Here is a 12,766-nt window from a genome sequence, read left to right as displayed (position 1 = left end):
AATTTTACTTGGTCCCAGTGGTGACCGTCAAACGGTGACCTGACACATGTGTAGTGACACAAATGAGTGCCACTGAGAGACTTAGAAGGCTTCAGCAGTCATCGCAGAGCTGAAGTACTCCAGCCCTGGTCACCGGTTGAATCCCTGGGTACATGATGAAAGGACAGTTACTGTTTCTGTCCTACTTACATTATGCAGAACAAAACCTCGGTATAAAACAAAGCAGAAGTGCTACAGTTGAAATCATTACACCATAGCGGAATTTCAGAATGACTTGGAGTCTACGTGTACGTAAACTGCATCATTTATGGTATATATCTCTGTCACAGTCGCTTAAAATGTCCCAGATAATAAATTCTAGTGTCCCGTGTGTTTTACAGAACCGTACCTTTGGGTTTATGTTGTTGCGGGGTTCCCGTCCTGGATTCGGTCCGAGGGGCATGGTGGTGCTTGTGTTTCCGATGGAACGTTGTCCTGGAAACACTCTTGCTGGCTCCTTAAGCTCCTTGCTTAGACGGCAGATTCCAGCCTTGTGGTGTAATCTGTGGAGAGCCCAAGCCGGGGTTCGGGCGCGGATGCGGGGAGGGGGGGGCTGCCGCATACCGTCACTCGTCAGGTCTCTCGTCGGCCGACTGGGGCCTCACGATGCTCTTTGTTTTACTTTTCCCCTGCAGATCGGCAAATCCCAGATCTTTCTGGTGAGTCCGGACACCAAAAAAGTAGCCATGGAAAAGGGCTTTCGGGAAATATCCTTCTGCTCACAGGTGAGTGTGCGGCTGGACGCCAGTGCCTACTCGGGGAGGGAATCCTGCCCTGTTTGGATCCACTGAGGACACTCTCCTGTTCGCGTCGATGAGGCTGAGAGCCGTATTGGGTCTGTAGCCAGTACTGACCCAGTTCTGTCGCCCCCTGTAGGGCATCCGGCACGTCGACCACTTCGGATTTATCTGCAGGGAATCTCTGGAGGGCGGAAGCTTCCAGTTCGTCTGCTATGTCTTTCAGTGCAACGATGAGGCTCTGGTGAGGACTGGCCATCTTACCTGGGAATAGGGGTTAAGGGGTGTGCGCATGGTAGGGTGTTTTGAGTCCCTCCGCTGTCTCATACTGTAGAACGCTGCAGATCTATGCCCATGTTAAATCACGGTTTATGCAAGGACAGTACTGTCAAAAATTGTGCAAGAATAGTTCTGGCCATTCCAGAATTTGACTGTCACGCCTTCGTGGTCGTACAGGTGGACGAGATTATGCTGACTTTGAAGCAGGCGTTCTCCGTGGCCGCCTTGCAGCAGACGTCGAGGACCCAGAGCCAGCAGTGCGAGTTCTGCCCCATGCAACGGCTTCACCGACTGTGTGAGAGGATAGAAGGTCAGTGTGGCCGTGGAAGTCGCAGGGTCAGCGGGAATCGGAGACTGCGGAGCAGAGTCCGGAGTATCTCTGAGCCCCCCTCCACCCACTTCCTGTCATGCAGGAAACCCTTTTGCAGAGTGGCAACACTTTCAATACAGAATGTCTGGGTGTGTCAGTAGGCTGAGTGTGTCACCGATCTGGATCATTGGTTTCATTACAGCAGGCAGTAGAGCTATGCTAAGACATGCTATGCTATGATGAGAGCCAAGCCAGCCCAGTCCAGGATCTGAGAACAGCACCCCCACACAGTTATAAGGGGGTGCTACCAGGGTAGGGGCCATTCCGGAATGCATTCATCGATTTCCAATTAAAGTCAGGAAATGGAACTAGAGGTGGAATTAAAATCTCCCTGAGATTCGAATTCAGTTCCAATTCTGTTCCCCAGTCCTTTTCCCCCCCAGTCCAAACTCCAGTTCTATTTCCTGATGTGGATTGAAATCGATGGATTGGAGCCCTGTATGCTACAATAGCACTTGTAAGCTCATGGAGAATTTTGTGTGCACATATTCAGGTCTTCACCCATCAAAAGTGAAGCTGGAGCTCCAAAAACATCTGGCCACGCTTCAGAATGAGCAGCAGGCGTCCATCTTCGAGAGCATTTTGGTGGGTACCGTGTGTGTGTGTGTGTGTGTGTGTGTGTGTATTCAACGGATTCATAGCTGAGGATATACAGTTCTGTTGAGTGCTTTGACAACACTGCTTGTAATCCATGAAAACAGTAATTAGCGCCCTCTGCTGTTAGATGAGCTTGGTGTCTTGCTCTTCCTTTCTGGTCCTTGAGCTCCACCGCCCGTCGTCATCTTCCTCCTGCCTTGAGCACTCGAGCATGTAAATTAAACGACGTGCGTCCTCTGTCAAAGTGATGCAATCGGCTCTCCCAGGACTGAGGCTCTCTGCGGAGGACTTGCATGCAGAATGAGGAGGGAAGTGTCCTCATGCATGAAGCATCACCATGATCACCTGACGCAGGAACGCATGAGCCTAGTGTCTACACTGACTGTGATCTTACTGTTGCGCGTTGGCCTTGTAGTATGCTGCCGAGTCTTTATTTAAAACACACCTTGGGTTAGAGTGACCTCTTGTGTCCGTTTAAGGTAGTGTCCTCGGTGAATGTGTTATAGCATATACAGTAAGCCCTCGGACATTCGCGAGGTTACGTTCCAGAACCCGTCGCGAATGAGGAGGATTCGCGGATGTTTGGTAGAGTCACTAAAAATGGTGATATGTGCTTATTTCTACAGTTTAAACCCTAGATATGACTCTAGTCATGCTCCCAAAAAACACTTTAATTTCATTTAAAAGTTAGCTTAATACATTACCTTTAAAAAAAAACAAAACAAGTGTTTGATGTAAAAATAGAGTACAGCATCGCCTAACGGATATTTGTCACACTAGCACATTTACAGTACAGTACACTAATGTTACCCCAACTAATTCACAGAACACGGCATTGGCTGCGTTTTCTTATGCATTGACAGAAAAATATAATTGTTGTGCGTTGAATTTACATTAACGTGTATTTACCACTACAAAATAGTAAATGAACTATCTTCTAATATCTATGTAATCATTAGCGTTCCAAAGGGAATAAATTTTGCGAATGGGATTCGCATCTTGTAAAGGTACAGTGTAGTGTGGACATAAAACGGAACGTTTCCATAAGAAAGCGACGATTTTTAAGGGATTTTTTTTTTTTTTTTTACAAATTTATGTTGTATGTCTTGAACTTTCCCCCAAAAACACAGTAGAATCTTCATTAACTAAATTTTTCTTTCTAGTTTTACACTTAAAAGCATGAAAACTTATAAATGACCACAAAACATAAAAAAACATAAAAATGGGGTTTTCCGAGGATTTCGCTGATGTGCGGAAAGATTGCGGATGCAGGTAAGTTCGTTCCAATGGAAGTTCCGTGGATCTTTGGATTTTGCGAATCACGAAGCGCTGATGCATGAGGGCTTGACTGTATAGTAATGTGTAGGAAGTGGGTCAAACTGATCAATAAGGTGGATGAGATTCCCTGAAGGTGACCCGGTGTCCTGTGTGCAGAGGGCCCGGCCCAAAACGGAGCAGGAGGAGAACGAGCTGGTGGTAGCGAGTCTGCGCAGCTTGTATGAGGAGCTGCAGAGAGCCCACTCGCATGGCTGCGATGGCAGCGTGAACCAGGTACACGGGAGGGCAGGCCGCGTGTGTGTGTGTGTGCGTGTGTGTGTGTAGTAAGAGTGTAATGATACAATCTGCTCACAGTTCCGTTCGATAAACGATTCAGGCCTCTCGGTTTGATACACTCACAGTATGTTTGATGAAATAAGACTGCAAACTAATTAAGATCTCAGTTTTTATTTATTTATTTATTTATTCCTTTTCATACATTTACAAAAAAGCAGTCGCGCAGTTTCGTACAAATTTTTTTTCTTGCAGTTTATTTTTTATTCTGCAGACTCCAGTGCGAAATGCAAAAATAAAATCTCGAGGCAAAACGGAGATTACGCCTGTTTTGCCCTCTTGCGTCAACATTAATCAATCATTTCATGTGATGTTGGTGTATTATTACACCCCTACAATGCATATCGTCGTATTTTGCAATTGGCAAATATCATGCCACGGTGCATTGTAACGACCCCTAGTGTGTAGGGCTTCCTCTGGTGGCTGGGTAGGAAAATGAACTAATTTTCAGCAGGCAGCTGGGGGCATGACGGAGGAGATGGGCGATTCGAGCATGAGCAGCAACCGGCAGCGTCTTGAACAGTTCACGAGCCGGGCAAAGAAGTCGTTGGCGGAGTCGCTGGAGGGCATCTGGAAGGTGGGTGCTGGTGGCCGGTAGCAGGGGTTTATGCCAGGTAGTCCTGGAGGTATCCAGGATTCTTAGTTGCCAGGGTAGCAGTCTGGACCTGGGTCTCTGCTAACTATATGGGCTTTTCCTCAGGGAGGCGGGAAGTCCAGGCTACAGCGAGAGGACAACGAAGGCCGGGGGGCCCAGTGCAGCTCCTCGAGCTCCCCCCTCAGCCGCCTCCGCCAGGTTCTCACCACTGAAGCCTCTCACAGAAACGTCCTCCTCAATGTCCCGGGTGGCTCCCCCTGCTGATTTCCTTCTCTTCCCCCCCCCCCCCCCCCACCACCACTGGCCCAGGAGGTATCCCGGGAGGATCCTGTTTCCCCCTTGCGTCTTCCCACCAGCCCCCTGAAGGCCCATAATTCCACGGGGGACCTGCAGCAGCTGAAGGCGCCGTCGCCCGACCTGCAGAGGCCGCTTCTGCGCCGCCGCGCCAGCACCTTCAGCCACCTGCCTACGCCGTCGCCCACGGGGCCGCCGCCCCCCCAGGAGCCCACGGCCTCCACCAAGCCCAAGCTGGTGCGCCACTACTCCGTCAGCACCGACAGCCCCCACCAGAGCAAGTAAGTGCGGCGCTAGTGGCTTCGTGTCTCCTCCGGAGCCTTTCCCTCTCACCATGCTGCCAGCTGCTCCTTGTACTCTGTGGACCCTCCTCTTCCTCCTGCTCGGGACCTCTTCCCCCCGTAACGCTGCCGCTTTCCTCCCCTCTGCCTGTGCTGTCTCGCGTTGGCGCCGGGTGGCACCAGGCCCATCCCTGGCGATGGCGCTGCCCCGTTCTCCTCGCCCTCCACCTCCGCAGCCCAGCTGGTACCCTCCGCCTCATCTCCGAGCTTCTTTAGGTCTCTAAAGCCCAGCCCCAGCCTGAAGTGGAGGTGAGCCGCCCCCCCCCACCTGGTGATAGGCCATGGCTCTGTCCCATTTTATCACATTCAGACTTACAGCGCCCCCCACCCCCGTCTCGGTCTCAGTCTCCCCATCCGGGTCCCATCCAGCTTCATGTCCTTCTGCTCACACTGTAATCAGGTTTCTTGCCACGTTTATTGTTGTAGTGTGATTTTGAAGCCCCCCTCCCCACATGGGTTCTCTGGGTGCCCGATTTCCTTCTCCCTTTTTCGTACTGGTCCACATCGCTGCATTCTCCCTCTCTTCCCTCCTTCCCCCTTCTGCACCCCCCCCCCCCCCCCACCCTCTCTCTCCAGCCCCCACAGCTCTTCCCACCTCAGTGGTTTCCGTGCTCGGCTGCACTCCTCTTCCTCTGTCCCCAACTTTCTCAAATTCCTGGCCCCCGTGCATGGGAACGGCGCCCCCAAATGTAAAAGGTACGGCGTCTCTGGTGTGCCCGCTGGAGCCGTGCCCGCTGGAGCCGTGCCCGCTGGAGTCCCGCCCGCCGCCCTTGGTCCACCAGCTGTTCCGACAGCCTGTTGAAACCCATCATTTGTGGGCACATTCTGCCCTATTTAAAGATGTCGTCATTTGCCAGAGTGGTGTAGTGGGGGCACTGTGGGCCTGAGATGCTTTTAGGACGACAGGGCGATTTGTGTTTGTTATAGCGTCTCAGTGTTTGTTTATCCATTCTTGTCCTTAGAAGAACATAGAGTTTGAGAATTTTCTGGAGGACTGAATTCAAATGCAGCGGAATGTTAAACCGTATAATTTTATTTTATAAATGTACTTGCAAAGAGAGAGATTGGCAAATAGATCTGTAGACGGATGGATATATAGATGGATGGGACATAGATATTACTAGCTAGAAGATTTATGCAGGATGAAGGTTCTCGCCTTCCTTAGCGTGTACCCTCAGTAGTTGAGCATTTCGCCTCCCTTGAGATCAGCTTCAGCGCCGCTTAGTGGTAGAATCCCTGGATTCTGCGAAGCGTCGAGACGACTTTGTTACAGAGAGTTGTTTGCCTGTGGAAAGTGTCAGATTTTCGTGCAGGAAACTGACCGTTAGCTAATAGGATCATGGGAGTGAAAATGAGACGATGGAATAGTTTTCTGGTTCAGTTTTGCATGTTTTGTGCACTGAAACAAGCAGGTATGTGCTGGCTTTAGTTAGGATTGTTTATATTCCTTGTCCAATAATCCGGTCTGTCCGCGTGTGTGTGTGTGTGTGTGTGTGTGTGTGTGTGTGTGTGTGTGTGTGTGTGTGTGTGTGTGTGTGTGTGTGTGTGTGTGTGTGTGTGTGTGTGTGTGTGTGTGTGTGTGACCAGTGACGTGGCCGCCCTCAGCAGTCCCGCGGTAGTGGCCGTTGTCGGCGAAGACAGCCCCCTGAGGAATCGCCGCCACTCCTGGAGGCAGCAGATCTTCCTGAGGGTGGCCACACCCCAGAAGACGTGTGACACGCCCTCCAGATATGACGGTGAGTTCCTGTGGGGGGGGGGGGGGGTCATGCATTTCGGAGGCTGTTATTAGCGCGGTTCTCGTGCCAACGGGAGATATCGGAACAGGGGAGAAAAAACCTATCGAGCTGGAATTCCCTTAAATCTCTGAGGATTCTTGTTAAAGACCCTTAACATGAATGAATTAAACTAGCAATTTGGCTTGATAGTGGCGCTACAGGGATGGATGTATTGACCCCAAATTTGGTGACCGAATACTTTGGACCCTCTGTCACTTTGGCATGTTACCAAAAAAAGTTGTCATTCAGTTCTATGAGCTCCCATGGCGTAAAGTATAATTATAATATTAATAGTGAATAATTCTGACGATTTTAATAGGTGCCTTGCACATAACTAATTTGATCTGACGCTTTTATCCAAAGTAACATTCGTTTTTTAAGTGAACTGAGACAAATGAGTTAATCTTCCAACCCAGCCACCAGCCAATCAAAGTTTTAGCTCTCTGTCTGCCCTGACCATGTTGTCTGACCTCTTGCAAACCAGGGAAAAGGCTTTTTAATGTTGATTAAAATTTTGAAGGTCACGCTCCCACAGATGTCATTTTGAAGTCCCGGCTGTCCTGTGTAAGCAACCGCGGGACTTAATAGAGTAGCGTGTACAGTGTGAGACACGAGAGCAGAAGGTCATGTCCTTTGCAGAGGACGAAAATGAATTGCTGGATCTCAGGAGGTTAAGAGAATCGGAATCGGAAACGGCCGACGCAAGGTGCTTTCACCCCAAACTTCCGGGACCTGGTTCCTGGGCCGTGTCGCCCAGGGGCTTTTATAGCCCAACAGGAACTGGGACCTTTTTATGCTAGTTAAGCATGGGAGATGCAAAAGAGTTCACAAGTTATAATATTACACGAAACCGCACCACCACGGCAAAACAATGGAATTCGCTACATTGTTAGTTATTTGTTAGCTATTGGGGGGGGGGGGGATCGATCGCGATCAAAACCAGCCAAATGTTTGTTTAATTCTCCACAGGATAAAAGCAATGTAACATTATCCCGCTAATAAGTGCTGGCAGGTTTCACCTCCGGCACCAGTGGTATTACACAAAAGTATGCCTGTTATTCGTGGAATTTTCCAATGCAGAAATGTGGATGTGCAAGTAAAAAATGTGTTCATCTATGCATTAAATGTAGCATAATACATAATTTCATCTGCTCGATTTTTGCTTGCCTACTTCAGTCTCTTTTTTTTCCCCTGGACTTCTGCGTAACTTAAGTTGGCACCAGTGCTTGTGGTCAACCAATCAACAGGCTGAATAACATAATGCATTCTATGGGATTCATAAAGAACATTTCACCTAAATTCGCTTTTATATATATTCCTTTTCCCAGCATGGATTCCCTGTAGCGAGCAACAATACTGGTAATTTTTTTTTCTGAGACGTGGAGAGGTATAAAACATGCTTTTTTTTAAAAAAAAAAAGCAGTCCATCTAAATGTATCAGCTGCCCTTGTGTTGCAGACTAGCTCCCACTGAGGGGCGCTGTTGCCTTTTGTAGCGGATTGTCGCTGTTAATTTGCAGACACTTAATTGACATTGAAGCTATTGCGGGCGGTATATTTAAAACGCTGCGCGTGATATTGTCTGTAAGCTGCCGAGCCGACCGGTTTCCGCACAAGCCTAAAAGTTTCTTTCCGATCTGACCAGGTAACCTTCTGCTCACTGAGCCCCTTCGCCGCACTCATCTCTCCTGGGATCTGCTGTTCCCACGTGATAATCGGGCACCACCAGGTCCTGAACCCTAAACTGCAAACTCTACCCCACATCTTGCGGGTCTTGCCCACAGATTGCTATGTCGTGTAAATAATACTGCACCCTTTTTCTGACAGTAGGACTATTGACTTCAGGTACGGAGGTGCTGAAGTCAACTGCTGTGGTGCGTTTCTGCAGGGGGGACGTGCGTGACGTCTGTGCCGTGGTGTGATGGGGGCCCAGCCCTGTCGGAGCTTGCAGCTTGTAGCGTTTGATGGCACGTCCTCATCTCCCAGCTCCGTGACTCCTACGTCTGCTCCTGTAATTAGCCAGCTGTAGGCCTGCCTCCCAGCAGGCTGCTCGCCTGAGTTCCGCGTGACGGACGCCGGTACGTGTGGCACTCTGTCATCAGACTCCTCGCTATGAGAAGGTCTCCTGGCCTGGGGGGGGGGGGGGGGGGATTGTTTTGGAGAAGTCTGTGTGACATCCGACTGTGAGAGGCAGGCCGACTGCCGTCGGGCAGAGATTAGGGTTCAACAGGCAGTCTCGCTGTAGCTTGAGACATTCATTTACATTTTAGCTACTTAGCAGACATTTTTATCTGGGGTCAGTTGGGGGTTAAGGGCTTCGCTCAGCGGCCCAGCGGTGAAATTCCTCAGCATACACTGGGACTTGAACCTCTCTAACCCACTTGAACCTGCCTGACACACATGTACTGCCCTAATTTTCTTGAACCTTCCTACCGTGTTCATTCCAGTATCAAGCTGGTGAGATTGTTCCTTTACAGGAAGCTGTGGACATTTAACTCGGGGTCCCTGTAGCCTGCCTTCATTTTGACATTATAATTTTAGCTCGGACCTTAAGTTTGATGCTACGCAAAACGTGCCAAATTATGAGAACTCCGGCCCAGATCTTCACCTTTCTAGAAATGCTGCTTCGTTTTCTTCAAATTTAGGGTATTCGGTTTTGCAACAGTGCGTTGTGCCGATACGGATTTATCTTGATAGCTGATTGGGCGATAAACGCACAGGTTTTCTGCGATCCCTCTGCTTTGAGGTGTTTATGTGTGTGTATATGTGTGTGTGTATGTGTCCGTGTGTCCCACTGTGGTGTGTGTGGCCACGTACCGGTCCCCGTGCTCCCAGTGGCAGAGGGCAGGTCATGAGGCCTTCCGGCTCTAGGCCGCCTCGTCTCGCCTGCCCTAGTCTGCGGCCTTGCGTGTCGGCTGGGCGTTGCCCGCAAAGAGAATGAGAGAGAAATGTTTGCAGAGGGAGTCGGCCGGGAGTGGGAGGCCACACGTCAGCGTCTGCCTGGGGGGGGGGCAGCAGCGTGGGGGCTGGGTCAGCCGTCTGGGAAGCGGGGGGCCGCTTGCTTGCGTGTGCATGTGGGTGTGTACTGTGTGTGTACTGTGTGTGTACTGTGTGTGTATTGTGTGTGTATTGTGTGCACACATACCTGTATGTATTGTGTACTTTGTGTGTGTGTGTGTGTGTGTGTGTGTGTCTGATACGTGTGTATTATCTGTGTATGCATTGTGTGTCCTGGCAATGAGTAATAATTCCGTTTCCAAACTCCATGTGGCGTTTTGACCCTCACACGTCACCAGAGAAACGTTTTCATCACCGTAATGGAACCTCGTGGATTTAAGGTGACTCATCAACGTAACGTAGATCTATTTTTACCCGCTCGGTTCAGCCGGTGGGTGCAGTGGGCCGCTGTCCAGACGCCTTCAGGAAGAACGGCTCCTGATTTAAACTAAACAAGTCTGTTTCGTTTAGTTGTGATCGTTCTCATAGAGTAATCGCTTTACATTGTCCTGCTAAATTTGTGCTTACCCTGTCTCTGCGGTAAGTTCGGACGGGCCAGCTTGGCCTCAAGCCCAATCGTAGTCGGCGTAGCTCAGTCCTGGGAGGTAACTCTATTCCAGGTCACCAGTTTTTTTTGTGCCCCCGTCGTGCCCCTCGGAGCCCCCATCGCTCAGCGGAGGACACGCCAGCCCAGCCCAGTGTCACCTGCCTTGTCGCCAGCGTTTTTCACACCACCGTTTGTCTCATCAGTGAGATCTTTGTCGGGGTGAAAGGGGGTGGGGGGGGAAAGTACTTTTTCTTTTTTGACGCAAAACAGGGTATTTGGAAGTTTCAGATCCACCCTGTACTTTGGGTGGGACCATTGTGTGCGTGTGTGTGTGGTTGGTTGGATGGATGAATTATGTATATATTACATTTACTTATTACTTTATCTTTCTTGTGTGTGTGTGTGTGTCTGTAGGCTTGTGTGTGGTATAGCACTTCAGTCTGTTGGGCTCCTGTAAACTTGAAACTGGGGAGAAAAACACAAGTGTGTTTCAACCCTTTGAGGCTCCGAGGGCGTGACTGTCATGTGGCGGTCGCCCAGCCCAGCAGAGGGCAAATGAGGGGCCTGGCGATGCCGTCGGCCTCCCATGTGGGTCTGGCCAGCTAACTGCAGGGACTCTGCAGCGGTGCGTACGTGATGGACCGCCATGGCCGTCTCTCGGTCACGCTCCTCATCACCGCTCTGGTGCGTCCGCCGCCAATATCACCTGTTCCATCTGTTCTTGCTAGACGGGCGGCTTCCTTGTTTGTCTTGCCACCGGCCCTGTGGCGGACATTCCGGAACCTTCTCTCCGTGTCGGTACCATAACACGGTTCGATTTTCCGAACAGGCAACTTCATTTCTCCAGTGTTGCGATACAAGCTGGACGCGTGGAGCGACAGTGGATTTAAAGTGGAGTCCTTACATGTGAGGATTGGTCAACTTTTCTGGTCCTCTAGGATGTGATATAATTTCCTGATTTTACTTTCCAGCCAATCAGGTCTCCCCTAAGCCCCTGATGTGCTCAATGCCGTATGTGATTCGCCGGAGTCTCTCCCCCCCCCCCCCCCGCCTAATCCCACATGTTTTATGATTGGCAGTTATCTCCTGTGTTTGTGATTGGTCCGTGCTGTTCTCCGCTCCTGCAGACCGTGACGGTGGCTCGTGGGAGCTGGGAGCCCTTGCAGGCCTGGGCCCCGGGGCCGGCGAGAGCCCCCTGGGGGCCGTGCCGGAGGAGCGGCGGAGGCGCAGCCGGGCGGAGCTGCGGGAGCTGTGGCGCAAGGCCGTGCTGCAGCAGATCCTGCTGCTCAGGATGGAGCGAGAGAACCTGAAACTGCAGGGTGAGTTCTAGGGGAGGCTCTGGGGGGCTGGCAGCCTGAGGCGGAGCAGGGGGGGGCCCTGCCCTGCCCTGCCCTGCCCTGCCCTGCCCTGCCCTGCCCTGCCGTGCCCTGCCCGGCTACAGGCATCCGGCAGGCCTGTCACTTCACAGCCAGAAAAAACACCGAAAGCCCGTTAAAAGCACCAAAGCAGTATCTCTCTCAACACCCCCGTAACACACACCCTGGTGAGCCATTCCTGTCTGTAACACGCCCCTTCCTCACTCGCCTGGGGTCTTGGTGTGTTTTTGAAGATCGTCCTTACCCCCCCCCCCAGCTCCCCTCCCCATGGGTGTTCCTTCCGCACCCCATGTGAAATGTTTACTCACCGAGGGGGTGTGACCATGGAAAGGTGTGACCGAAAGAACGTGACCGCAACACGACCACGGCGGTCTGCACGGCTCTTTGACTTTTGCCTGCTTTTGTCAAGCTGCTGCTTGCATGTTTGTGTCCCTTTTATGCCACAGAGTGTCACGGTTACTCATGCAGTCACACATGCCACCGCCCCAAACCCCCTCATCCTGCTTCGAGGGCCCCGTCCTCGACATCGCCAAGAAAAACAACAGCGACGACGGCATGAAGACTCCGGAAGCTCGTTAGAGGTGTCGACTGACACAGATGATGCACGGCCAGAGTTAATCCCGAGCAGCACTCCCCACACCTCCCCCCCCCCCCCACGGCTCCGAGGGGGCTCTTCTGCGGCCTCGTTAAGCTCCCTTAGTTACACAGAGTGTCCACCGCGAGCGACGTGCGCGGAGGGTCCCAGCTTTTGGACCTTTGAGGAGGAACTTAACCTGAATAAAATCATCCAATTATGGTGTGGTTGCCTGGGATGGGGAACATCTCACTTGCTGAAAAGCATCAATAATTAGTGACGATATTAAGAAATACTCCACACCTGGCGTTTCGTGATGTTGGTTGCTAAATCCCGGTTATTGTTGTTAACCCTCCCCGCCCTTGGGGAGCGTTCGGCAGGGGGGGGGGGGGTCAAGCCAAATGTGGCCAAGTTGTAGACTTGAGCCCGAGGATGGAGTGGACCAGTACCAGGTTGTAAAATGTAGGGCTGTATGTAACCAAGAGAGGCACAGCCAAGTGCTCCGGGGGGTGTCTGTTCATGGTGAGCTCACAGAGAACAGGAGAGGTGCCCCCCAGGCCCGAGGCTCATTGGCCCCAATGTGTCACCGAGGAAACGTTAAACTCGTCCACCGGAGCTGTCCTCGCGAGCCGGGC

At 51.3% G+C, this 12,766-nt stretch overlaps 1 protein-coding gene across 7 annotated transcripts in view; it reads left to right on the top strand.

Moving 5' to 3' along the window:
* The window catches only part of tbc1d1 (TBC1 (tre-2/USP6, BUB2, cdc16) domain family, member 1), a 35,406-nt gene that overhangs the window by 13,981 nt on the left and 8,659 nt on the right, over positions 1–12,766 (top strand). For 4 of the 7 annotated variants that reach the window (XM_048996088.1, XM_048996089.1, XM_048996093.1 and 1 more), the window contains 12 exons: positions 675–764; positions 916–1,020; positions 1,233–1,365; positions 1,919–2,010; positions 3,457–3,573; positions 4,085–4,210; positions 4,334–4,426; positions 4,538–4,803; positions 4,987–5,112; positions 5,440–5,559; positions 6,451–6,599; positions 11,309–11,500. In XM_048996088.1, coding sequence (XP_048852045.1) covers positions 675–764; positions 916–1,020; positions 1,233–1,365; positions 1,919–2,010; positions 3,457–3,573; positions 4,085–4,210; positions 4,334–4,426; positions 4,538–4,803; positions 4,987–5,112; positions 5,440–5,559; positions 6,451–6,599; positions 11,309–11,500 — 1,609 coding nt within the window. The remainder of the gene's footprint in view (positions 1–674; positions 765–915; positions 1,021–1,232; positions 1,366–1,918; positions 2,011–3,456; positions 3,574–4,084; positions 4,211–4,333; positions 4,427–4,537; positions 4,804–4,986; positions 5,113–5,439; positions 5,560–6,450; positions 6,600–11,308; positions 11,501–12,766) is intronic. The other 3 variants (XM_048996090.1, XM_048996091.1, XM_048996092.1) reach the window with 3 other exon arrangements.

Source organism: Brienomyrus brachyistius, chromosome 25 (genome assembly GCF_023856365.1).
Source record: "Brienomyrus brachyistius isolate T26 chromosome 25, BBRACH_0.4, whole genome shotgun sequence".
NCBI lineage: Eukaryota > Metazoa > Chordata > Actinopteri > Osteoglossiformes > Mormyridae > Brienomyrus > Brienomyrus brachyistius.
Note: the sequence above shows the minus strand (reverse complement) of the source record. Positions and strands in the feature narration are given on the sequence as shown.